Source organism: Cheilinus undulatus, linkage group 17 (assembly GCF_018320785.1).
Source record: "Cheilinus undulatus linkage group 17, ASM1832078v1, whole genome shotgun sequence".
NCBI classification, from domain to species: domain Eukaryota; kingdom Metazoa; phylum Chordata; class Actinopteri; order Labriformes; family Labridae; genus Cheilinus; species Cheilinus undulatus.
In genome coordinates this window covers 12,004,065-12,030,726 of record NC_054881.1, presented here as the reverse complement: position 1 = coordinate 12,030,726, position 26,662 = coordinate 12,004,065, and the positions used below count along the sequence as shown (strand labels likewise).

The 26,662-nt window shown below is 39.6% G+C and overlaps 1 protein-coding gene across 1 annotated transcript in view; it reads right to left on the bottom strand.

Moving 5' to 3' along the window:
- brinp1 (bone morphogenetic protein/retinoic acid inducible neural-specific 1) overlaps positions 1 to 26,662 on the bottom strand; it is a 293,163-nt gene that overhangs the window by 38,000 nt on the left and 228,501 nt on the right. Inside the window, exon 6 of the mRNA XM_041811183.1 lies at positions 446 to 682. Within this exon, the coding sequence (XP_041667117.1) occupies positions 446 to 682 (237 nt within the window). The remainder of the gene's footprint in view (positions 1 to 445; positions 683 to 26,662) is intronic.

The window sequence follows — 26,662 nt, the reverse complement described above, 5'->3', positions numbered from 1 at the left end:
GTCTGGTTGGAGGCAGAGGTGAGCTGGAGGGGGGGTGGGGGGGTGGAATCATATATTTTGGGGGAGCTTTAGTGACAGAACAAGGAGCTGAAAACATGAAGGAGATACAGCAACAGAACAGCATCTTCAAGTAGTAGATCCAGCAACCATTATCATTAATTTTCGGCATTACATTTGGTGTTTGCATGTCAATGATTAATATGTCATGTCATAGCCATGGAAAAATATCTGTTTATTTGAGCCTATTAGGCCTCATTCATATAATAAAGTAGACAATTACTTTGATTTTTTTGACCTGTAAGCAACTCTTACAGTATTTCTTATATTGATTTGGCTTTCTTTTTTATGTCTAAAATGTTTAAATTCTATTCTCTGCAACATTTCAGTCCATGTCCTGTACCCTTTTCTTAGTAAATAAAAGTTGGAGTTTTTTTAACTGACTCACCAGAGTTCTCAAAGTCCTTGTAAGAGGAGGCCCAGGACTCAGACATGCCCAGCAGCGTGTTCTCCATGATCTGGATGTCGGTGATAGGACAGTTGCACTGGGGATACTCGTCTGCGCACTGACAGATGCACTGGTTGTTGTGGCACACGTACTCCCCCTCTCCGTTGCACATGATGTAGCTCAGAGCTGACTGGACAAATTTCTCCTGGAGGTATTCTGGGAAAATGACCTGGAGACCTGCAACAAAGAGGAATGAGAAGATACAGTCACACATAATGTGTTTGAACATGATCTGGATATAGAGTGACATTCAAAAGAAAACATAATTGAATCTTTTACTCAATTTTTGTTGTAAAAAAGATGCAGTTGGTGCAGCACTGAATCATAGAAATTTAATCCAATCTCCCCTGAAAGCCAATGTCAACCTTTGTCATTATTTTGCAATTAAAACCAAAAAGAGTGAGAAATGAATTGCATCTTGTAAACAAGAAAAAGTTAACGGGCTTTAAAGAGTGGCGGTGAAGTGGCTGATTGCCCTCCAGAGACTGTTTTGTGTTATAAACGCTCATTTATTTCCTAAAGCATGTGCATCAAAGCCTGACTGCATTCAGCTCGAGCTGCTGCAGGTCAACCGTGACGTGACAACGTCTAACCGTGATTGGTGCCTGCTTTTTGCTTTGTGTCGTGTTGGTTTATTTAGCACAGAATCTGCTTCGTGCATTTTGCAGCAGTGCTTGCATGTGCTTTTGTGTGTGCAGCATTCATGTCTGCTTGTGTTTTTCATACTCAGCTTGGCAGCATTCTCCTAATTATACACTAATGGCAATGGCTGAATTTGTAATCCAGAGGCCAATTTGGGGCTAAAGCTAAAGCACCACTTCACTCTCTCTCTGACAAGGTATTTATAATTTTTAGACTCAGAGCCAATCCATATCTCGCCCTTGGGATCTCATCGAGTTGAAGCCTGGACAGCTAACAGTAAAGGCTTTCTCTTCACTCCAGGCTGGGGTAAAATAAATCCCTCGCTCTGCAAGCCACTGGATTGGAAAAGAAACTAAATAGATTTTTTCCCTCTCATATGAAACAGCGTCTTGGTGAGGCAATATTTTCTTAATAGGTTTTACTTGAGCACAAACAGTGCTTCAGCAGAAAAATATGCAACCAGCAACCAGAACGCAACATGTTATTGAATGATGAATGATTGCATTATTTTTCCCCCCTTGCTCTCGTATTATTTTCACCTTTGGGTTGAGAAAGGAATCCATTTATGCAAAATCAACGTAATGCAGCTGAAATGAAAGGGAAAGTAGGCATATAATTCCATATTGTACACATGAATCATTTTCAGGGTGTTGTCATGGAATCCAGTGGTATCTCTTATTATGGATATGCATGCTGTAATTAAAGCTGTGCTTTTTCAGACACAGCATTCACTAAGATGAGGAAGTGTGGGTAATTGAGAAGCAAATTAAGGTCTTAATGTGTGCTAAGAATTGCATTGGAAACACAGGATGACTAACATCTGTCATCATAGTAACAGCCTTTGTTGAAAATCACCATTACCTTTATTTGCATGAGGATATTGAAATAAATGCTAATTGCCAGCCAGCATCAAACTTTTAAGGCGTTTTATTTTTTGGGGTCATTCTCGAAACGACACACCAGTCCCAAAACTGCTTTACCCTACCACTTAGTCCTACCCTTACATTTTGCACAGTTATGGGTAGGGATGTTTCTATTTTTGTTGAAATGGACTGGCAGGGCAGGTCTGACCTCCTAGCTAGCATTAACCTTATTTAAGGTGCTTAAAAGCGTCTTGAGAAGTTCGTTTTGGGGTTTAAAAGTCTTCTAGAAAGTTTTTGTAGTTTCTTATCCTTTTTGTGCAGGCTATCATCCTTGCAATGCAATGTTGTAATCAGGCAAATCCATATTGTAAAGCTTCAATCTACAACATCTGTGCTGAACCACCAGTCAGCATCATTTGAGAAGAATGATATGGCAGCTACCAGTAGGGTTAAGTTGTACTGTGAGCCAACACCAATGGCTTCTGCCAGTGTGGTGGTTAGCAAGCATGATTATGCTTTCACTGATTATTATCAAAGTTACACAAATGATCATACTGACTCTGGACTAGATTTTGGAAGCCATAGGTCCAAGGTCAATGCCATTGGGCCTATTGGTCATCCTTTTCTTTCCAAGCCATTATTGTGACCATGATATCTGTACAACACTTCATCAGATTTTTTCAAGGGTTGCACAAATGTTTGTCCTAACCCAGCAATAAAGTAAAAGTACAGTTACTCTGATTAAATTTTACCTAAGTTACAGTACAAGTACTGGTTTTAGAAATTTAATTATTTCAGTATTTAATTTAAAGTTAATTTAAATTTAATTTAGAGTACCGAGTACCTTATAGCTCCTGAGGAGTACAGTAAAATATGATTTTTCTTATTACCAAGAACAACAAGAGAATAGATCTCCAACCACGTGCAACAACAACCAACAACTCCAAGCAAGCATTTGCAGTTACAGGCAACGAGTCTTTCACATCTCATCTATCTCATTGTTGAATCCTAAACTCTGGCTTTGACTGAGTCTAATGAGGCCTGCAAGTCTTTAGATGTTGTTCTGGGTTCTTCTGTGACATCCTGGATGAGTGGTTGATGTACTATTTTGGTTGGCTGGCCATTCATGGGAAGGTTCATCATTGTTCCTAGTTTTCCCCATTTGTGGGTGATGGCTCACTGGGGTCCTAAAGGCTTAGAAATGGCTCTGTATCCCTTTTCAGACTGAAGGAAATAATTGCTTTGTTTCTCATATGTTTTTGAATTTATTTTAATCAATCATTGTGTGTGGCTTTTTGAGATCTTTTAGCTACTTTACAAGTTTTCCCCTTTTGTGGGTAAAGGCTCTCAGTGTGGTTTTCCTGGAGTCCCATCACATAATAAAAGGCACTTTATCCCTTTCCAGACTGATAGAAATCTGTGGCTTTGTTTCTTTGCTGTTCTTGAATTTATTTTGATCGCAGCATGGTGTGTTGCTTTTACAGATCTTTTAGCTACTTTACAAGTTTTCCCAATTTGTGGGTTATGGTTCTCACTGTGGGTTTCCTGGAGTCCCAAAGGCTTAAAATGGCTCTGTATGCCTTTCCAGACTAGTAGTAATCAATTTCTTTGATTTTAATCCATTCTTGAATTTTGAATGCGGCATGGTGTTTTTGAGATATTTTAGCCTTCTTCAATTTTTTTGTGGATTATTTGTGGATAATGGTTCTCACCGTTTTATTTTTTTGGAGCCCCAAACCATTAGAAATGGCTCTGTATACCTTTCCAGACTGATAGATATCACTTGCTTTGTTTCTCCTCTGCTCTTGAATTTCTTTTGATTGCAGTACGGTGTGTTGCTTTTTCAGATCTTTCAGCCTACTTCACAAGTTTTCCCCATCTGTGGGTAATGGTTCTCAGTGTGGTTTTCCTGGAGATCCAAAGCATAAGAAACGCATCTGCATCTCGTTCCAGAGTGATAGAAATCAAAGGCTTTGTTTCTCATCCGTTCTTGATTTTTGTTTTTTAACCGTGGCATGGCATGTTGCTTTTTGAGATCTTATAGTCTTTTTCACAAGTTTTTCCTATTTGTGGGTAATGGCTCTCAGTGTGTTTTTTTTTTTTTTTTTGGAGTTCCAAAGTCTTCAAAATGGCTTTTGAGATCTTTAGCCTGCTTCAACTTGTGAAGAGATTTCTTAATTCAGCAGGTCTGGCAGTAGTCAGGCCTGGGTGTGGCTAGTGATGTAACAAGGGGGGGTATTGACTTTTTCACATAGGGCCAGGTAGGTTTGGATGGCTTTTTTCCTCTTAATAAATTAAATCATCATTTAAAAACTGCCTTTTGCACATACCCAGGTTATCTTTGTCTAATGTTAAAATTTGTTTGATGATCTGTGATGAATTGCAAAAAAAAAAATAAGAAAACAAGAAGTGGGCAAATACTTTTTCATAGCACTGCATCAACATAATAATTATACTGTATAGATTCTTTTAAAAAATTGAGTTTGAAGTTGGTATGATATGAAAGTAACCCCAACTATGCCAATACTCCCCCGCTCTTGATACCAAGCAACTGTTCTTCTCATCAGATATCAGAAGGTTCACCCATCAGATCTGCTGCCCATCAGCACTAAAAGTAACAGACGGAGGGAAGGCATGGCAGGAGGGAGAGTGGGGGGGATGGATGGATCATGTCTGACCACAAAAGAGTTGGGTTGCACTGGGCTTTCTCTCCATCAGGCCTGTCTGCGGCCCCTGGATCCAATATTCATTTAGCTTGATGTATTCCTGGGCTTGAAACTTTAATGTGATTTGTGGGAGAATCCAGATGGCAAGTTCACGGATCAACGCTGCTCACTGACAGTGCTGGTGCCAGCGGCCGGGTGCACAATAACACCGCGTGCACCCGGCCCTCCCTTTTTTTGTTCCCCTTTCTTCTTCATGTGTACATCATCCCCCCAAGTTTCCTCCAACACATTTTTTTCAGCTATCAATGTGTGGGTACCAGGAGACTGCTGAAGAAATCGTTGGGGATGCTGCTGACATCCAGCTCAGCACTATCACTCTCACGATCTCGTTTTCCACTCTTTCTGCTTCTCCATCTGCGTACACATCTCTGTCTTACCTCATTACTCCCTCTCTCTTACTCCTGCAGAACTCTTACACATGCCCCTTGACTCGTCCCTGCCGCCTTCCTTTGGCTCTCGTCCGCTCCATCAATCACTCTCCTCGTTCCACACCTCTTCTGCTGCTTGGAAAATTTCATGTCTCGTCCTCCCACTCCTGGTGTAGGAATGATGTCACGCAATAAAAGCAAATCCATCAACATTTGTTAGCACGGTGGGGGAATGAGTCAGAGAATTCGAAAGCCCCTCAGGCCAAAAATGAAACCAATCAGAGTCGAAACATTTATCTTTGTGGCTTTGTTGTGTTAGTGCGTGAACTTGTGGAATTATTCGGCCATAAAGCTGCCGTTTATTCCGCTGTGAGGTGGGTATACATCGAGAAAAACATTGGGTATTGAAGTAGGGAGTTGCACTTGCAATCATTAAAAGAGCTGCCGAAGAAATAAATAGGTTGGTATTGGAATTCCCATGCAGCCGTTTGATAACCTCCAACTTCATGCTCTGTCAGTGCACATAATTCCCTGCAACCCTTATTCCTGGCTCGCTCTAAATAAATAGCACCTCAAAATGGGAGTTAATCTCATTGCATACAAGAGAAGCTGATATATTTCCTTCACGTACACGTACGAATGCTAAAAAAAGACATTCTTCAGCCGTGACTTTGCCTTTTCATTACATCTCCTCCCTGCATCCTCTATTTTTGCACGCTGATGGATGGATGAGGAATGCAGGCCACAACTGAGCCTTGTAACTACCTTGGCAAGCAGTTGCCTTGCTTATTGCAATGCAGCGCTCCGCCTCATAAGTTACAGTTTCATTAAAGATTAATTGACCATTGTGTGGCCGCAATTTCGCAAAATAATCATTACTTAATCCACTGGTGCAATAAAGTGCGTTACTTCAATGGGGGGCATTAAATTACCATTGGAGGTGATCGCTGCAGCCCTGATACAAAAACCAAAGACCCCTGAACTGGAAGATTGCCTGTTTTTCTGCAAGTCCAAGCCTGCCCGGTGCACCCCGCTGATCCCTAGACACTTCAAATATATAGTTTTAGATTTGCTGCGTCGGCCCATTTCACACATGAGCTCCTCCTGCACAACTAAAAGAGGTAAAGGTGCAGCTAAAGTAGGTATTTATCCACTTTTCATCCCTTTACATAAAGAGCTTTAGGTCTCTGACAGCGTGTGTGTTGGGCCTGACGGAGGATAACATGTTTCACCGCAGCTATTCTCAGCGCTCAGAATATGTTAGCATTTTTTAAAGTTCTCAATGAGGCGTACTTAGCATTCAAAAAGGATAATGTGTTGCTGTGTCTGTGCTGAGTAGATTATCGCAGATTATCATAAGTGTTCTCGGCACTCTGGAAGGAGTCAGCCTGTGCTATCAGACAGGGTTGGAAAATTGTATTGTGCAGTCTCAATCTGTGTGTGGGGAATAATTGTTTGGGACGTTTCTATCAATATTTCCATCTTGAATTTTGCATTCAAAGTGTGGCTGTTTTTTTCTTCCTTTAAGGTCCCATTGAGGGTTCTTCACAGGAGGGATCTTCATGCTGCACAGACACCCCTTAAAGTTCCAAGGGCTGTTTAAAAAGTAAGTGTTCATAAGTTTACCACAAGCCATACACCACCAGAAAGCTCTCATTCTCCAGATCTGACTATGTTAACCATTCCAAGACAAAGCCACCTTGGTAACCATAATTAATGCATTTGTTGAACTACAATCAAACAAATTATATTGAAAGAGACAAAACTCACCATTACAACCTTTCCTGTACTCTTCTAATCAAAATATACCATCAAAAACACTCCTTCGACATCAAAAAGAGTCCCCACAATCTAAATCCAGTCAAAAATTTAGTCAAAAATAGCAACTTAATGTATTTTTCCATGCAATAATTCACATTGCTATATAGAAAATTGGCTGCCAACCTGTGACCTTTAGGTTGACACCTCATTTGGGGCCTTCCTTACTCGGTCTAGAGCCTACAATACTAATGAGGGTTGAAGGGAGGTTTCCACCTCTCTGGTGATGTCACCAGCCTCAGCCATATAAAAATTGGCATGCTGCCTCAACGTGAAAATTGAACCACAGTTCAGAAAAAAGTCGGGGCATTCTGTAAAATGGATTTGCAAATCTATGACCCCATATTAAATTTACAATCGAACATAAACAACATCAGATGTTGAAAGACAGTTTTTACCATTTCATGAAAAATGTTTGCTCATATTGAATTTTATGGCAGCAACACATCTCAAAAAAGTAGGGACAAGGTCATGTTTACCATTATGTAGCATCCCCTCGCCCTTTAACATCAGTCTGTAAACATCTGGGAAATGAGTAGACCATTTACTTGAGTTTTGGGAGAGGAATGTTGTCCCATTCTTGTCTGATATAGGATTCTAGCTGCTCAACAGCCCTTTGTCTTCATTGCCAGTTTGTTTATGATGCAGTAAATGTTTTCCATTGGTGAAAGGTCTTGTCAGGCAGGTAACAAACACTGGACAAAGGCTGGAAAAGTAAGTGGTACTAATGAAAAACAACTGGAGGAGCATTAGTCATCAGTAACATGACTGGGTACAAAAGGAGTATTTCAGAGTGGCAGAGTCTCTCAGAAGTGAAGATGTGGAAAGTTTACCCATTATGTGACAAACTTTTTCCCAAAAATTGTGGAACAATTTCAGAAAAAAAAACCCAAATATCACAATGGAAGACTTTGAACATCCCACCATCTACAGTACATATTAACATCCAAAGACTCGGAGAATCTGAAGAAATCTCTGTCAATATTGAATTCTTGAGATCTTCAGGCCTTCAGGTAAACCACTGCATTGAAAACAGGCATTATTCTGTACTGGAAATCACTGCATGGACTCAGGGACACTTCCCAAAATCACAATCTGTCAACAGGGTTTGCTGTGCTATCCACAAATGCAAGTTGAAGCTTTATCATGCAAAGAAGAGGCCATATGTGAACACAATCCAGAAACACCACAGTCTCCTCTGGGCTAAAGCTCATTCAAAACAGACTGAGGCAAAATGGAAAACTGTTCAGTGGTCAGATAAATCCAAATTTGAAATCCTTTTTTTGAAACCATGGATGCTGGGTCCTGTGGAATAAAGATGAAAGGGACCATTCAGCTTGTTATCAGTTCGAAAGCCTCCATCTCTGATGTGCATGAGCACCTGTGGCGTGGGCAGCTTGCACATCTGGAAAGGAACTATTAATGCTGAAAAGTGTATAGAGGATGCTACCATCCAAACAACATCTCTTTCAAAGTAGGCCTTGCATATTTCAGCAGGACAACGCTAAACCACATCCATCACAACAGCATGGCTTCACAGTAGAAGAGTCCAGGCCTCTCATATAGAAAACATTTGCTGCATTATAAAAGAAAAAAAAACGGCCAGTAGCACCCAAGACTGTTATTTGGCTAGAATCAAACATCAGACAAGAATGGGAAAATATTCCACCCAAAAACTCCAGCAACTGGACATCTAACATCTAATATGATGTCCATGCATACAAATCATGCATTCTGTTTTTATTTACATTTTACCCAGCGCCCCAACTTTTTTGGAATTGGGTCTGCAGTAACATTTGTAAATAATGTCTCTAATATTATAAATATGGGCACCAGTAATACTCATACTTATACTGGACTATAGGCAGGATTTCTCTCAGTGTCACCTTTCCATTGAAACCAAGATGATGCCTTGAAGCATTCAGGAGTAGCAGCCTTTACACTGTAGGTGTATGAGGGGTCCTTTATGGAGTCTCCAGTTTGAAAATGCCTGGACCTTTCCCTCATAAAAAGAGATGATAAATACTTATTTCTGCTGCTGTCATCAATTCTTAACCTGAACTAGCTAAGGCTTCATGCTTCATGAATACCTGCTAATGCCTCCCAGCTACAGTCATCTACAGGCCTCTGTTTCACCATAAAGTATTTTTTTTAAAGTCATATAACTCAATATCACCTACAGCAAACCTGACAAACCCTGGAGTATTGCCTTTCAAAAAACACCTTGTACGTGCTTGTACTCCAGTAGGTTCAAACACAGCATTCAATTCAGTTTGGGCATGCCTGGATAGGCGTTTTTACTAATTTCCCTCAGATTTCTAAGGGTTAAGCAGGCATTTTTTGAAACACAAATACAACAAAAATAGAGAGGCAAATCCCATTACACAGAACATATTAACATACAAGCACCAGCATTTGTAAGACACACCAATCCGTATCTTTGCAGAACACAAAGAAGAGTAAAACGCATTGTGTCTCTTACATTATCCCTGTATAGTATTGGCTTTGAAGGAGCCCATTCGTCCTTATTGTTAACTCAAAACAGCAAGGACGGATACAGGTGCAGTAATCACTGTGAAAGCATAAATTATATTTAAAAATGGCCCTGGCATTCAGTGCTTCCTGATCCTGCCTCCTGAAAAAAAAGAGAATTGCTGAAATTGCATGTTGAAGCAATTGCAGGATTGAGGAGGGCAGGCCGTCTGGAGAGGAAGATGAGCTCTCTGTGGTGCTGAATTACTGCCAGCCGTGCTGGACACAGACAAACAAGTTGAGCAAAAGTAAGTCAGTTATTACTTTCTCTTTCTTTTCCTGTGTGGGAGATCAAACTGGCAGAAAATTGACTCGTTTATTTCTCAGGAAATAGGCCGTCAAAGTGTCTGCCTCTGCAGCTTGAATACAGTCATTTTGTTATGAATTAGCAAAAAAATGCTCTCAAACACATTTAATCATGGCTGTGTTTCAAAATACGGAGTGGAGTTGCTGTTGGCGGCTTGTGCACTTCAGCTGCACTCTTCAAGCTGTTCCATCGTGTGCTGCATGTGTCCCCGCACAGCAGTCGCACTAGGGCTTCGGCTGGTGAGAGATTGTACCGCTGTCACACGCTTAATGTGCACGCTCGCACACACAAGAGAGCGCTCGTGCACGCCTGTTTGCAGGCTCTTGCAGAAATCACATGTTTTACAAGAACCCCGGAGAGGAGGGGAGGAGACATGTATGACAAGCTCTGACATTTCTATTCCAGCTATAAAAGATACAACTGCCCTCAAAGTGTCAAGATGTGCTGTATACACATGTCAGATCTAAAGTGCAGATTATTCACAGAAATTACATCAAACATCCATAAATGCTGGAATAATGCTCATCTGTTTGCACTGGGAGGAAAGCATTTGTTGTACACGCTGCTTTAAAGGGAATATTCTCTCATTCATGAAAAAATGGTGGTACAGAAACCTCATATTAAGAGGCAAAGCAGAAAAAAGGGTCTTAAATGGACAGTTTTTTTTTGGTTACTTCATAATTTATCTGTTGTAAAAGTATGAATAATAATAAAAATCTAAATTACCAGTAAAGACAAACCTAGATCATGGAAATGGTGACCCAAATCCTTTGTGATTTCAACTGCTTCCCATATCATGTATTGAATATTTATTAAAGGATTTGTTCCCTATTGCAATATAAGCATTCAACACTCGGTGAAGTTGGGACATTAAAATGCAAGAGTCATAAAAAAAATAAAAGTAGTTCCCCCTTTCTGATTTCCTTTTTTTTTTTGTTTGTTTGTTTGTTTTTGATACACTTGAATGTTTCAGATAATGACAGTAATTTTTACATCATAGTTAACCTGATTAAATACTAAACGTAATATTTAAAAGAGGAATTTATTCTTTCAGGGAAAGAAAGCCATCCAAACCTACCTGTACATTTGTTAAAAGTAATGCCCACCTTGTAAAATCATGAATTACCACTTTTTTTTTTTTTTTCGAAAGCTGAGTTCAATTTTTCTAGCCACACCCCGGCCTGATTACTGCCAGACCTGTTGAATAAAGAAATCACTTTAATCAGTGAAATATTATTATTGAAATATTATTCTCCCAGAAAACCTTAAAAAGGAAAATTTGACCTCATAAATAATACACTGCAAGTCACATTAATCAGATTGTTTCCCACACTTTTGCAGTAGTCTTTTATTGTCAAACTTGATGTCAACCTCTGGTTTTTGTTTGTATATTTCTATTGCCCTTATTTACAACTATTTGCTTTAATTCAATTTTTACTGCTTTTAGCCCATTTTTGACACTTATTTTGATACTTTCTTTATCCTGCTTTTCCAATTTTTTTGCCCCCCTTTTTTTTTGCCACTTTCGCTTTTACAATTAAATGCCATTTGATTCCCATTTTGCCACTCTCTGATGCTTTTTGCTTGTTATCCCACCTTTTTGCTGATCTTTGCCCATTTTAGTCACTCATTTTTTGCCATGTGTCTGACACTTTTGGACCATTTTTGCAACATGTAACTAATTTGTTTGGCACTTCTCAGCTATTTTTGCCACTTTTTACCCTTTTTTTTCACAAAATTTTCTCCCCATTTTTTACCATTTTTGTCCAAGTGTTTGCTGCTTTTAGCCCATTTTTGTCACTTCTTTTTGACACTTTTCTCCCATTTTTGTTACCTGTGTTTCTTACCCTGCGTTTTGCCTATTTTAGTCATATTTCACCCATTTCTTGCCACGTTTTGCCACTTTTTGACCATTTTTGCTACCTGTAGCTCATTTTTCTTGCCAATTCTTACCCTCTTTTGCCTCTTCCTACCCTTTTATGCCACTTTTTCTCCCCGTTTTGACACTTTTCTCCTAGTGTGTGCCCCTTTTTACCTATTCTTGCCACTTCTCGCCCATTTAAGCTGTCTTTTGAAATTGAATGCCACTTTTTGCCATTTTCCCACTTTTTTTCCTGATTTTTGCCCGTCACTTTTCACTCATTTTTTTGCCACTTTTTTGACCAGTTATGCCACCTTTAACTCATTTTTGGTCACTTCCCACCCTTTTGCCACTTTCTGCCATTTTTTGCCGCTTTTGACCATTTTTGCCACCTTTAACTTATTTTAATTGCCACTTTTCACCACTTAGATTGTGGCTCTTGCAAATGTATTTTTTTTTAACAATTTGGCTCTTTGGTTGAGCAGGGTTGAGTAACACTGACTTAAAAAGAACCTGTCCGATAAAGTGACATAAGCTGAAAGATCTGTGTTACTTAGTGGCGTTCGTCACTTTCAGGGTTTGGCTTGTTTGAGTGTTTGTTGGCTGGCTAAAATAACTTTCGTGGGCAGGCTGTTTTGTGGGGGGATTAGTAGACAGTTTCTGCTAGTTTAGATAGAAAGCTCAGGACAATCCACTGCCATCCACTGAGAGGCATCAAACAGACAATGCTGTGAGTATTTGAAGTTATTATGGAGATGTTAGACAACATATTTTATAAGGTATTGTAAGAATATGTTTGAGTAATTTGTAGTTTTGTTTCATGTGCATGTGAAGTGCTTTTCTTGTGTAAAATGGCAAACAAAGTTTCATACTGTATCTTAATTTGCAGCATTCACCATTTCGTCAATGCGGACCAAGACTTTCGTAAATGAGAGAAACCTTACTACAACTCCATCTGCATTGACATTGGTTTTACTTGGTGTCTTGTCAAGAGTTTCTACTCACTGGACGCAAACACTATGATCTCAAAAAGCAACACATCATGCTGCGATCTAAAGAAATTCAAGAACAGACAAAATCAGTGGGCTACAGAGTAATTTCTATGGCTTTGGGACTCCTGCAAACCATGGTAAGAGGTAAATAGGGAAAACTTGGAATAGGGTGATGCTTCCTTGGAGCAGCCAGCCTACCAAAACCACCAAGAGTGCATTAATGACTAATCCTGGGGGTCACAAAAGAACACAGAACAACATCTAAAGACCTGCAGGCCTCATTTGACTCAGTTAAGGTCAGTCTAGTGATTCAACAATAAGACAGAGACTGGGCAAAAATTGGCATCCATGGGAGGGTTCAAACATGAACCCATGCAATGCTTTCTAACATCTTGATGATCCCAGAAACTTTGGGAAAATATTCTGTGGACTAATGAGACATAAGTTGACCTTTTCTGCTACAACTGGCATCAAACTTAATGAAGCCTAGCGTTAGTTCATGCAGGATACAGTAGTCATACACCCAGCTGTTATCAGCTGACAGCCAGCTGATGCCAATTATCACCTCCCAGCTTTCACAGCCAATCACAGCTCTCACTCTCAACAGAGTGGTGCATTTAAACATGACATGCTTCTCACTAACCCCTGCTTGCATCAATACTGATGCACCACACTGCTGCTGAAAAAGCTTAACCTCCTCCACCCCAGCCTCCTCCTTTATAGCATAAAGCTTCTTGCACCATTCAGATTTATGCTACTATGGATTAATTGCTTTTGAACTAAGTTTTTCGTATTCAATATGTATTGTCATAAACGTATCTATCCATATTCTAGCCATAGGCACCCTGGAAAGTCAAAGCATGCTGTTTGACTCATCCAGGGGGCAACTTTTGAGCAGAGCCCTTTCTGCCAAGTAAAACTCTGTATCCATTTTGCAATAAAAAAATTAGCAACACATCATAACTAATGGTTGAAGAGACTTTGATTCTGCAAAAAAAGAAGGAAAACAAATGAACAAATCAGAAAAGAGGCTAAACAATAGGACTGCTGACCAATAAATTTGTAGGAACAGAACTGAATTACATACATATATTCATGTGTGCTTGGTTGCCTGATATGAGAAAACCATGGGATGTGCATAATGTTAAATAACTCAACAACAATGAGGTGCAATAAAATCAGCAAATGTTTCCAACAACAATTCAATTCTGCCTGGTCTGGTCTAAATATAAATGAGGAATGAAATAAAGACAACCCTCTATCAAGTGATGAAGCTCGTTCTGTGAGGGAGGAAAAAGACTGAGTGGGAAACCATGGCCCTTGCTGAAATGGCAGCCTGCAGCTGGCGAGGGGGGGATTGGGGAGGGGGGGTGGTGTAGATTTATGGTCATGCTGGCCCAAATGGAAACTCACTCTTGATTGACCACTTCCAATTGAGAGCTGACCTTCAGGTCAACGTGGAAAGATTTCATCAGGTACTGAGGGTTTCAGCATGTTGGAGAAAAGTGAAAAAATGTGTGCAGCCATCTATCTTGATGGAAATGATCCCGAGTTATCAGTTCTCAGAGCGGTATGACGCATGTTTCATAAAGGAAGCTGGGCCTCGGTCTAATTCAGAGGCCTGTCTGAGAGGTGGTTCAATACTTCAGGCTACTACTGTGACAAACTGTGACACATAGTTCCAAGAAACCACGGCATCTTTGAGAGGGAAGAAAAACGTAACCACAGTATGTGGTAAACAGTCAAATTATGCTTGTTTTAAGTTTGTATGTTGATAATAAGTAAGGCTCCTGTGAGGAATCTGTGGTCAGTTTGCACTATGCTTTCCCTGTGGTTTACTGATGTGCAATGAATTCTATAATAATATCTGAAAAGAAGTTCATTTTCTTGATAAAGGTGCATTTTATCCATGTTTTTAGGCTCACCATGTTTTTTTTTTTAATCTCTGTGGTGTAGCTTGATAAGTAACAGATAGCCAAATTACTTTTTTTCTGTGTTTTAGCATGTTTGGGGCTTAATATCACAAGAGTGGCAGTGAGAGGCCTAATTTGCTGTTTTTAATCACAATTAATGATAGGCTGGTGCCAACAATGAAGTTTTATGCCTGTTTCATCACATAAATAAAGAGAAAGTAGACAAAAGCTACTTGAGTGCTTTGGTTACAGACTATTGTTGGCTAATTTGCAAAACTAAATTCACTTTATTCTCAGAATTAAAATTAAACCTGCTTGGTCTCGCCCCCATCTTAATGGCAAAAGGGGCATCTTACTTACTGGATGCTAGTGCTAAATGCATACCCCTGCCCACAAAGTTTCAATTGTAATTGGTGTAGTGCACATCATGGACACGGAAAGTTAAGAAATGCCAGATAGCCGCGAATCGTTTTAGGAAGTGTGAAATAGCATTTTTCATTTGCAGTAGAACCTTTAAACAGGCAAGTGCTTCCACTTGCAAAGAATAATCTTAATGTGCTAATGCTAATGCTAGCAAACTTCGTATTATATTCTAAAATTTACACATATGTACTGACGGATTTCAACCTAAAGAGTACTTAAAATCAGAAAGAAATTAACCCTCAGGCCCTCCTAGAGCCCTTTTAGGGCTTTTTGATTGTATTTGATTGTATTTTTGCCTTAACTTTGGCAGTTATCATGCTAAGATGATATTTGACAAAGATGTTCATTTTTTAATGAATTTTTGAAATTTCATTATCCACACTGTGTTGACAGACAAAAAACTCACACTCTCCCCCCTAAAGCCCTTTTGTGCCTCTTTTGATTCTACTGCCACTGCAATACAGAAATAAAAAAATCCTGTTAATTCCTCTGTAATTCAGTCATTCAGAGGTAAAAATATTTGCACACCAGAAAAATGGCTGCCAAATTTTGCCATTTTCAGTATTTGCAGAGATGCATTGTGGGTGATAATGACCTTGTTTGAACTGATAGGATATATCCGTGACTGTCTAGTGAAAAATTAAAATTATGAAAATGAATTCATATTTGCTATACATGATGAGGACTGGAGTTAAGGACCAAAAATTAAAAAAATAAATTGTTTGTTTCTTTCATGTTTAATATTTCTAAATATATCTGATTTTCTAAAAGGGCTTTAAGAGGGAGAGTGTGATTTTTAATTTTTAATTTTTATTTTTTTGTTATTACACAAAACTTGATAGTACATCCAATCAGTGTTGCTAATCACTGACATATCCAAGACTGATAACCCCTGCACAAAAAAAATCTGCTTTGCATTATTGAAATAGAAAATTATTCTTTTTTGTGTGCCAAAAATGAGCATTATGTAAATAAACTGTTATTTACAGGGTTAATATTATGAAAAAAAATACACATCTATACACGATGAGGACGGGAGTTGAGGACCAAAAAAATAAAATTTTTCATTCATTTTAATACTTTCAAATATATCCAGAGTCCTAAAAGGGCTTTACGAGGGAGAGTGTGATTTTTTTTTAAAGGAGGGCCTGAGGGTTTCATCCACTCTTCATAAGTTTCTCTGTTAGCACTCTGTACATGGGTTAACTTATTTGAGAGAGTCACTGAAATTTGTATTTAAAATACCAATTCTATTTTGTTGCATTGTCTTGCTTTCATGGCCCCCAAATACACCTTGACTTTACTGTCGGCTAAAATGTATAGTTATATGTTACGGCCTCTTGGATAAAATAATTAGCAAATAAGGCTCGAACAAAAAAGAGACCAGCAACATATACAAAAGGACACAGACAAACGATTTTGGGTTTCAAAATAATGTTCCAAGCTTTAGTTAACCCACAAAGTAATCAGGTAGTGAATGAAATCAATGAAATAAAAAGGGCAGTAGGCGCCGGCCAAAAAGATCAAAATAGGGGTGATGAACGTGGATAACCATGCAATGGGCCAAATGTCAGTGTAAAAGCCGTGTTCACATTGTTACACTGAGGCCAATCCCTTTATTTTGGCTGTAGACTGAAAACATTTGGGTTTGACATCAAAAGATGAATATGAGACAAGAGATCAACATTTCAGCTTTTATTTCCTTGTCTCTTTATTTTACCTTATTTGAAAGCTTCCCCCAAAGCATCCATCAAGGATACAACTGGCTCTTGTACAAATGTGGTTGATGAACCTTGCTCTCCAAGTCGAAGTACATGTATTTGAACACAATGTCGTGTTGGTGTAATGGTCAGGTCGCCAACTACTTTTGTATAGGATAGACATCTGGCAGTGTCTATCCATAGCACTCTCTCATTGTAAGCTTTTTATATTCCTGCCGTCTTTTTATGGAAATGACTTTCCCTTCCACCAGTTAATTCACGTCATTGTTGCGTGTGACCCTCCACCTCCCCATCACTGCCAGTTTGACAAGATCTTCAGCCATCATCTGGTCAGCACCTCATAGATTCATCATCCTTAATCTCATCTGCCTCAGGCACAATCTTCTGCCATCAAGGGTCAACAGCAGTCTTCAAAGATTGATCAGTGTTTTCACATCATAAGCCTTGAACATCATTATTTATATCAACACCTCCACTAGCTGTGTTTCCAGGGGTATAGATGTGGTCGACAGTTCTCTGACAATGTCTTCATGCAATAAGAGCTTATTTTTGATTCATTTGCTAGTTTCTCCTTATTGGACAGGGGTTTCTTTACTGCAAAAAAGTCTTTAAAGGCCACACGGACTGGTTCATCTGAAGTGTACAGTCAGTAGATTGAGGTTTGCATAATTGCAAGTGCAATCCAGTGACAGTTAATTATATTTATACAATTATTTTTCCCTTACTGAAGAAAAAATGTCCATAACCCTGATAAATGAGTTTGCATTGAGTTAAAATAAAAGGTTAGATGATAACTGACGCTAAAAAGGAAGTGTTAAATGCTACTTGGGATCAATTACTTCAAATTTTCAAAGTTCATTTAGCGTTTTATCTTTTCAGACCGACTAGACAATGCTTCACGCCTGTGTTTGGAGAAAAATATGGAGAAAAATGAGAGAGCGAATGTGAGTCAGAGAGAAAGGGAACAAGACAAAAATGCCTCCATCTGTTTATTGTTGTGCTCGTCCAACATTTGCTCTCCACCGAAGATTTCCCCTCAGTAAATTATTCTCTGGTAAACCCGCGATGTTGTGTTTACTGATATACTTTAGTCTCCAAATCAATTTTTCAACCCGTCTGTCATCAAAAACAACTTAATTGATTTGTATGTTTGTTTGTCTCCCCCCATAATGTTTGCAGGCTTTTCACTCGGAAAAAAAAAAAAAGAAGAGGGACAGGCATCGAGCGACAGAGCAATGAGTATCTCATTCATCACTCTCCGCACGACTCGCCTACAGGGCCGCTTTAATTTATTTTCACTTCACCACTTTGAAAACTGTTGGCTCAGGCTATTCTAACATATTCATAAATCTTCCGAGATAGGCTCATGGCTCCTCTAAGACGGGGCTGTTGAGGAAACTGGAGGAAGAAGAAAAGAGAGGGATCACGTGGCAGCGGGTTGAAAGAAGCAAATTAGCCTGCTTTTGTTGTGGAGCTAATTTATGACAGCCATATTGGAGGTGATTGGGTCCTTGGAAGGTAATGGCTTGTGGAGGTTCCAGGGCCTTTTATCTTTCTTTGGCCCAATATGAGTCACCAATTTGCTATTTTCAACCCCCGGTGTTTGTTTGTGTGTGTTGTAAACCAAATTACACCAAGAATATTCCAATTTTCTGCTTAATATACTGAAAGCCCTTGGTGATTTTTGCTGCTCAAAATGCCACCAATCCAAAACACGACAATCAGAGGCAAATACAGACAGATAGGAGACGTTTAAAAGGAAATAAACTAGGACTACTTTTTCTCTATTTTTCAAAATGCAGGCTGGGTTTGTCTTATATAATAGGAATATGTACGACAAACAGCCAGATAATGTGGCATAAACCATTGTTGGTAGCCGATGTTTATGTGCTGTTTCTTTAAAATGTAATGCTTACATCTAGTATACCTACTGCTGACTCAAAGAGTCACACATTGGACGAATTCTGATCTGTTTTCATGGTCCAACATGGAGAAATATTGGCCTAGGTGGGAGTCTTAAACCTAGAGAAGTAATGAACAAATCATTGGTAGCAGAAATCATGTAAACTAGCACTTTAAACATCACTATCAGGACTAATTTTCACAATCTGTACGTCTGTCATGCACATTCAATCAGGGTTTCCACAATAAGTAACATTTATTTATCAGACGGTGTCTCTACCAATGAAAATTAACTAGAGGAACCTCTATCAAATTACCATAGACTGTATAGAAACATGGACGTCCTTGCAGTGATTTCACCCATTGGTTTCTAAGGAGGTTTTTTGAAGCCCATTGGTGGTGGTCACCATTTTGGAAATACTGTCTTAATCTAGTTTTGGGTCAGCCTATTACAATTACCCAGGCAGCATGTCCATGTGGGCCCCACATGGATTATATGTAGGCTACAGTTTGGGTCCTATGTGGGTTTGTCCATGGGTTCCATGGTGGCCCTACCAGTGATTGCCCATGTGAACTGCAAATGTGGATCAGCCCATATGAGGCCCACATAGACCCCATCTCTAGAGATCCATGATACATCCTACTTGTAGTAAGCAATTGCAAGGATCTCTAGATGGGGCCTATATGGGTATCCTATGGGCTGGGCCACACTTGCAGTTCACAAGGGCAATCAAAGGTGGGGCCACCATGGCACCCACAGACAAACCCACATGGACCCATATTGTAGCCCGCATTTAACTAAACAACAAATGGGACAAATGGCATTTAATGGCTAAAGGCAGATGAAATGGGCAAAAATTGCAATGAAGCAAGATAAAAGTGGCAAAAACTGATGAAAAAGTGGCTAAATGAAGTGGTAAAAATGGTCTTTAAGCAGCAGAAATCGATTAAAAACGGCAAAAAAATGGGGGGAGGGGCAAAAATAGGTATACAATGGAGAAAACTGGGTAAAAAGTGGCAAAAATGGGTGCAAAGTCACAAAAAATTTGAGTTACAGGTGGTCAAAAGCAGCCAACAATGAGTGAAAAGGAACTAAAGTGGGCAAAAAAGCTGTATAAAGGTGGGAAAATGGGGGAAAAGTGGCATTTAATGGCAAAAGGCAGCTGAAATGGGTGGAAAATCGCAAAGAAGGTGAATAAAGTGTCTAAAACTGAATAAAAGGAGCAAAAAAGGTTGAAAAAGTAGCTAAAAGATGTGGTTAAAATGGGCTAAAAGCAAGAGAAATCGATTTAAAGTGGCACAAAATGGGGGAAAAGGAGCAAAATAGGCATACAAAGCAGAAAACTGGGTGAAAAGTGGCAAAAATGGGTGCAAAGTCACAAAAAAATGAGTTATAGGTGGTCAAATAGCAGCCAAAAATGTGTTACGTGACAAAAGCGGCAAAAAAGCTGTAAAAAGGTGGAAGTATAGGGTGAAAGTGGCAATTAATGGCAAAGGCAGCTGAAATGGGTGAAAAATGGCAAAGAAGGTGAATAAAGTGTCTAAAACTGAATAAAAGGGGCAAAAAAGGTTGAAAAAGTGGCTAAAAGATGTTAAAATGAGCTAAAAGCAGCAGAAATGGATTAAAAGTGGCAACAAATGTAAGAAAGGGGAAAAAATAAGGGTTGACAATTAAGTCTGACCATTAATATGATGTATCTTGGCTTTATTTTTTACATAATTTTAGCAGTGATGTGTTGATTTTATAGAGTCCCTGAATAAGAAAGTTTGGCATGGAAAAGTTTGGGGACTCCTTCCCTTTACTACTTGAAAAAACACCTCAAAATGAGGGTTGAAGTAACTGTTGAAAATCCTGCCTGTTTAACTACAACCTGCTAATTCCCCCCTTCATTTATTTCACAGCTTTCTATAAAGCTATTTTTGCTTCTCACTCCCAGTGGAGACAGGAAGTGAGAATCCAGCCAAAACCAATATCATCGGGTTTCTAAGCTTTAGCCTGGAGAGAGGACAAACAAACAAACACAGAACAAATTAATGTGCAGGGAACAAAATGTATTTAAATCCCAATTGTAATAAAGCTAAATAGTGTGGATCTTTCCTTCTGATTAAACTTGGGGGACCAAACAAACAGGATTCGTTCGGAGAGGACAACTTTTGTTAAAGGGTACACATTTAAAGCTTTTGCATTACATTTCTTTGTGTAGATGCAAATTAAAAACACAAAAAGGTCAATCAAAACATTTTCAGAGTTTGCAGAGGGAGAGGAAGATCACTGCATGTCCCTAAGTAGCCCCTACTAGCCCTTTTTTAACTGCATGAAAAGATGTACATTAGTAGCTTGCACAGATCATAAAACATGCTAAATGCTAAGTTGTTTCATAGTTCAAAGTGTTGCTGAGTTTGCATGAAATCTGATGTGAAAATTAGCTCCGGTGCCATCTCTTATTCTGATGATTATTGGGGAAATGGCAGACAGTGTTGCTTAATTTGCCAAATATTTTACAAAGCCAAACAGTTGGAGAGAAGAGAAACAGAGTTAACGCTTTGATAGGTAGCCTGCCTTGATGTCAGAGTCCAACACAAAATTCTAATCTTAATCTAAGTGAAAGCAGAGGGGGGAATATCCAGGGAGTGTCGTATTGCCGCATTGTGTTATCTGTTGCTCGCAGCAGCGCCGGCTCACAAAGAGCAGACCACACGGGTAAGAGGGGAAAACATTCCCTTTTGAAAACTCTGTTATTTTGAGAAGATGGTTTAAAGTGGCTGCAGGAGAAATCTGACCACGACTAAACAGCTTTCTGCATCTTAATTTTCTCTCGAATGCCATCCGAAGCCTTTCAAAAGCTGATTCCTCCACATCCAATCATTCAAAAAGCTGGTAAAATGTTCTTTTACAGGTCTGTAATCATTTCCTGGTGTGTGTTTTCTAACAAAGTTTTGCACTTACTTGTGTGCCTCAAGGTCTTTAAAGTGCTGAGGTTTAGAGCGACAAAAAATAAAAGTGGGTACGAAGAAAAACGGCATGATTAAAAGTTTAATTAGAAGAGCGAAATGGAGTGGGTTTTCTATTACTGCATCCTTGTTGTAACTCACATGGTGCTGCATACTAATACGATCCCCTCCTTATTTAATTCATAAGCAATTAAAATAGCTGGTCTAGATTAGGGTTTTTATATGTTTATTCATTTCAGAAAGAGAAAAATGAAATGGAGAGGGTGCAGATGGAGGTTTTTTGTTTAGTGTTTGAAAGTCAATGGGAGAAAATCAAAAAATGCATGTTCAGATGTCCAAAATATTGATCGACTGTCTGTCAGAGTACAGATTTAAAGACAGCATATGCCAAGGAAGCAAACAAAAAGCACAAAGAAAATGAAAAGAGTGAAGCAAATATTGCAAAACACAAAAGAAAATGAAAGAAAAGTAAAGCAAATAAGTTTTAACTGATGAAGAAAAGTGTAAAAACTTGTAAAAAAAAATGGGAGAAAACAGCCATGAAAGCAGATGGATTGAGGACTGAGTAGGAAAATTAAGAAGCATTTTGGAATGACACAAAGTGTGGGAGGAAAAATATGCAAAAGCTAGCAAATGTCCTTATAATGGCTTGTTAAAGCAACAATATGTTACTTTTGCGCCTTAAAAAATAGGTTTCAGTGCCAATCAAACAGTACAACAACTTTCAACAGGAAGAATGGTGTCTATCCTATTTCCACAGAGTGACCAAGCTACCTGCTTTCAGCAGCATGTAATTTGGGGTGCAAGCTGTGCTGAAGCACAGCTGTGCTGCCTCCCCAGTCCCCTGCTGGCCTGCACTTGTACTGCTTTGGTCCTGAGTATGGATACACAGTTGTTGAGATGCCCAGTCTCACGTAGTCAGTAAAACAAAGAGAAGTAGAGACAACATGACTGTGGCTTTACTCACTTTGTAGTGTACTTTCAGTCATTTTGGTCAGATATGGTTGATAAAAGTTTTCTGTTGTTTAAAATTATTGCCAAGATGAACGATCTCGCATGCACCTTGCACACCCATGCTTGTGCGCATACATGAGCAATTGCACCAACCCAAAAGCCACCTCAGCCACCTGTGCCAGGCTAAGAAAGTGTACCATACTTCAGCATAGATGGGGGTCTTACACCGGTTAAAAAAACTGGACTTTTGGGGACAAGCATGCTTGGGCATGGTAGAGATTTCCTAGTGTTTTTATCTAATCGTTTCATTCTGGGGGCTGCTGGGGCTAGTGCTGTTGCCTTACAGTGAGAAGGTTCCCTGGTTCACTCCCCTGTCAGGGCCTTTCTCTACAGAGTTTGCTTGTGTGGGCTCTCTGCAGGTATTCTGGCTTCCTCCCACCACCAAAGACATACTTGATGGGTTAACAGTTGTCTCTGTCTCAGCCGTGCAACTGACAGGCGACCAGTCCAGGGTGTACCCCGCCTCTCGCCCAATGACAGCTGGGATAGGCTCCAGCCCCCCGGGACCTCAAAAGGGGATAAGCGTTGTAGAATATGGATGGATGTTTCATTCTGTGCCTGAGCACAATTGTACCCCCTCCACTGAAAGTCTACTTTTTCATGGTGTGACTGTGGCTTAGTAGTTGGTTGGTCATCCCATAATCAGAAGGTGTTGGGTTCGATCGCCAGCTCCTGCAGTCACATAACGATGTGATCTTGGGCAAGACACTTAACCCCACTATGCTTGTCGGTGGCTTTTAAAGAGGTATGGATGTCTATAAATGGAATTAGCTAAAGCTGATAGCAAATTTAACTATTGATCAGTAGCAACCTCTGCAAAAGCACTTTGGGTTGTCACATGACTAAAAAAGCACTGTACAAGCTCCAGTCCTGTTTCACTGGTAACATCATTCCAGGCCTCAGAATGCTTAAATACGTATAGTTTAATACAGTAGTAGTTTACATGGGTTGGTTTGCAAATCCCTCAGAAAGAAGAAAGAAGAAGAATCAGCCAAAGCAATTGCACAGTCAAGTTTGTTCTCTGGGGACAGTAGAGTCCATCCTGCAGGCAACTAGGAATACTTTTAGGATTTTTATGATGCCACCATCATCCCTCTTCCTACTGCAACATCCACTGTACTGGTAAGTAAAAAACTGGCCCACACCACACAGACATAAAAAAAGGAGACCTTTTGGACTGTTTTTACAATGCTACTTGCTGATGATACCCTATACTTGGGCAAGATTGCACATCATTTGCATACTGTGCTCGGCTACACAGAGACCATTCCCAAGATCATCTCTTTGGGCTTGCTTGAGCAAGGCACCAGAGTACGGAACATTTGTGTTCACCCTGACTGAATAAACCAGACTTTGAGGTTAAGAGAACACAGATCCAGGGTTGGGTATCTCACATGAAACAACTTTCAGGCAGTGGGTCATGGTTCTCTTGGTAGAAGTGTGTAAAGAAGCCAGCCTAGGTACTGTTTCATACAACAGCCGAGGCTAAGATACAGGGGACGGTTTCTGATGGATGAAGACAGGACCAAGTTCATGTGCAAACAACCATGCACATGGAATTTGCAAATAAACTACTACAAATGCTACAGTATGCATGCCAGGCCAGTGGTTGGCAGATAGGCATTGTGTTGAAACGATGCACACGTGCACAAACTCCTTCTACAGAGCAGTTAGATGCATGCATAAAAAATGGAAAATGCACAACAGAACTGAATGTATGGACCATAAGATAAGGTTGCTACCCCAAGTGACCCTTAACTACAAAATGAGTAACTTTCAAGAAAATGTTGACTGAGACTGTGCAGAGCAAACAGAACTTGAAAGTCTGCCATTGTTGTAGATGTCCACCTACTCACACATGGCTGTTGTCTGAAGGCAAAATGCCCATCTGCATATTATCTGCATTTTGAGAGGAATTGCATACTGCCAGTTTGTATAACGATGGAGAAGGTGCTGTTTTAGAAATTTGCAGACACCCAAAAGGCTGTTATGTAAATTAACAGCCAAAACAGAACAAAAGATAACAATTTTCACATGGTCTATGCAGAGAAAAAGAGAGTAGGCGAGCAAGAAGTTGCACATAAAGCAACATTCAAATGTTAGACTGGACATTCCAGCAGATTTTGGGATATACTGTTAGGCTATCAGTGCCATCAATGTCTCATGTTTTGCAGCTTAAGTGGGTGGAGAAAGTCATCTAGTCTGGTCTCAACTTTGCATACAAAAATCCAATCAATGTTGCAGTCATCAAAAAGTTGCCTTTCCTTTATAATCTTCGAGTTAGCTTGAAACGTTTAGAATGTCCTCAACCTTGTCTTATTTAGCATCTGATAAATCATCCTCTCCAGTGTAGCCATTTAACCATGGACTACAGACAACATGCCAACAGCTTGCCAGCTTTGCCATCACCGTTTGTTCATTTTGTCTACAAGGGGGAGACATAACAGCATTTCATTTTTTTTTAATGAAAGTGCAGTTGCACTCAGAGACCTTTAGTTGGAGCCAAAACCCTACATATTGTTGCTTCAGCCAAAGTTGGAGCTCAGTCACTGAAATTTTGCTTTATAAAACTCGTATGCTGAACTTTTCAAAACCTCTGTATTCCCCCAGCTGGTAGAGATTTGGACAGCTGTCTCAAAGAAAACAAAAATCTCATATCATCCACCCTCCCTGACAGCAGGGAGAGGCAATGTCTAGACAGCGATGCCACAAAAACTTAAAAAACAAGAAGTGGAATGAAACTGTGTTAGTCATTTTTCCCCATGGCCCGGGCTGCATTTAGGCTAAATCAGTCACCAGTCAGTCAGACTACACTTTATTCCTGGTTACTTTCATCCAGACGGCCTTGTGTTGACATCTCTCCATGTTTGTTAGCCAGCGAATGTTTACGTTGGATTATGCTGACAAAGTGGCTGGAGGCCTTTTTCAGTTTAAGGGTGGAAATGCCTCGGGCTGAAAGCTGGAGCATTTGGCTGCATTATATTCCCCGCGCCTAAGAAGAAAACAACAATTTGAATCTTTGGGCCAACACTGGCAGCACACACCATCTTATGTGCTTTACATCACAAATGGTTTGGTTAGAACAGGAGAACAAAGAAGACAATGATACACTCTCACTCTTATGTTTTGCCTTTAGAAGATAGAGGATTAAATCAAATGGGTTGCATAATGGTGATTTCCTATTACATCAGGATAAAGGATATCAGTTCCATTTGTCATTGTAGCATTAATAGGACAGAAACAATCCAGCATAAATCTTTTTCATTACTTACGTATTCTATGTTAGTTCCACGGCTTCAAAACAACAGTGGACAACTTATAATGTCTAACTGAGGGCTGAGTTGTATTTGAACCAAGACAAACATTGTTTTGTCATACTTAATTATTAGAAAACCACTTTCTTTTTAAAACTTTATCGTCTCGATGCTCAGTGATCATGCCGAGACGTCTTTGTAACCTCATGTTCCAGTACATATTTCTGAAACAGCTGTAAAGGCACAATAGTATAGACCTCTCTGATGTCACACATTCTGTTCTATCCAGCCCTGGTCCCACCTGGATGGCACAAGTTGCATGTTACTCACTGGATGCTAGTGCTAAACAAAGATGCTATGTAGTAATGAGTGTAGTGCACATTATGTAAGTGGAAAATTTAGAAAGCTTGAAATCATAATATTAGATGCCTGCAAATTATTTCAAGCAAAGTAAATAAGCATTTTCCCTTTCAACGTCTCATTCGCAACAAAAGAACAGAGTAGGCTAATGTTTGCAGACTTCATTATGCTTTAAAACATGACCACATTGGCAGTAATGTTTCAGTCCTGTCATTTTTCTGTTTGTGGGTACTCTACATTTGAAAGAGTCACTGACATTTGTATTGAGTAGGCTAACTCTATTCTGTTACTTTCTGTTACACTTACAGCTCAGAAATACACCTAAAATGTCATTGTTGACTGTATTGTACAGAAGCTAACGTCACCATCGGTTCTTCCACCATCTAATGTGGTGAATGATGCCCTAACAGTGGCGTGACTGCTAAATATGTGCACCCCAGTAACTAAGAAGTTAAATTAGCATTAGCTAGCAAATGTTAAGGTTAGCCAAATTAAAGTATAGGACTCAG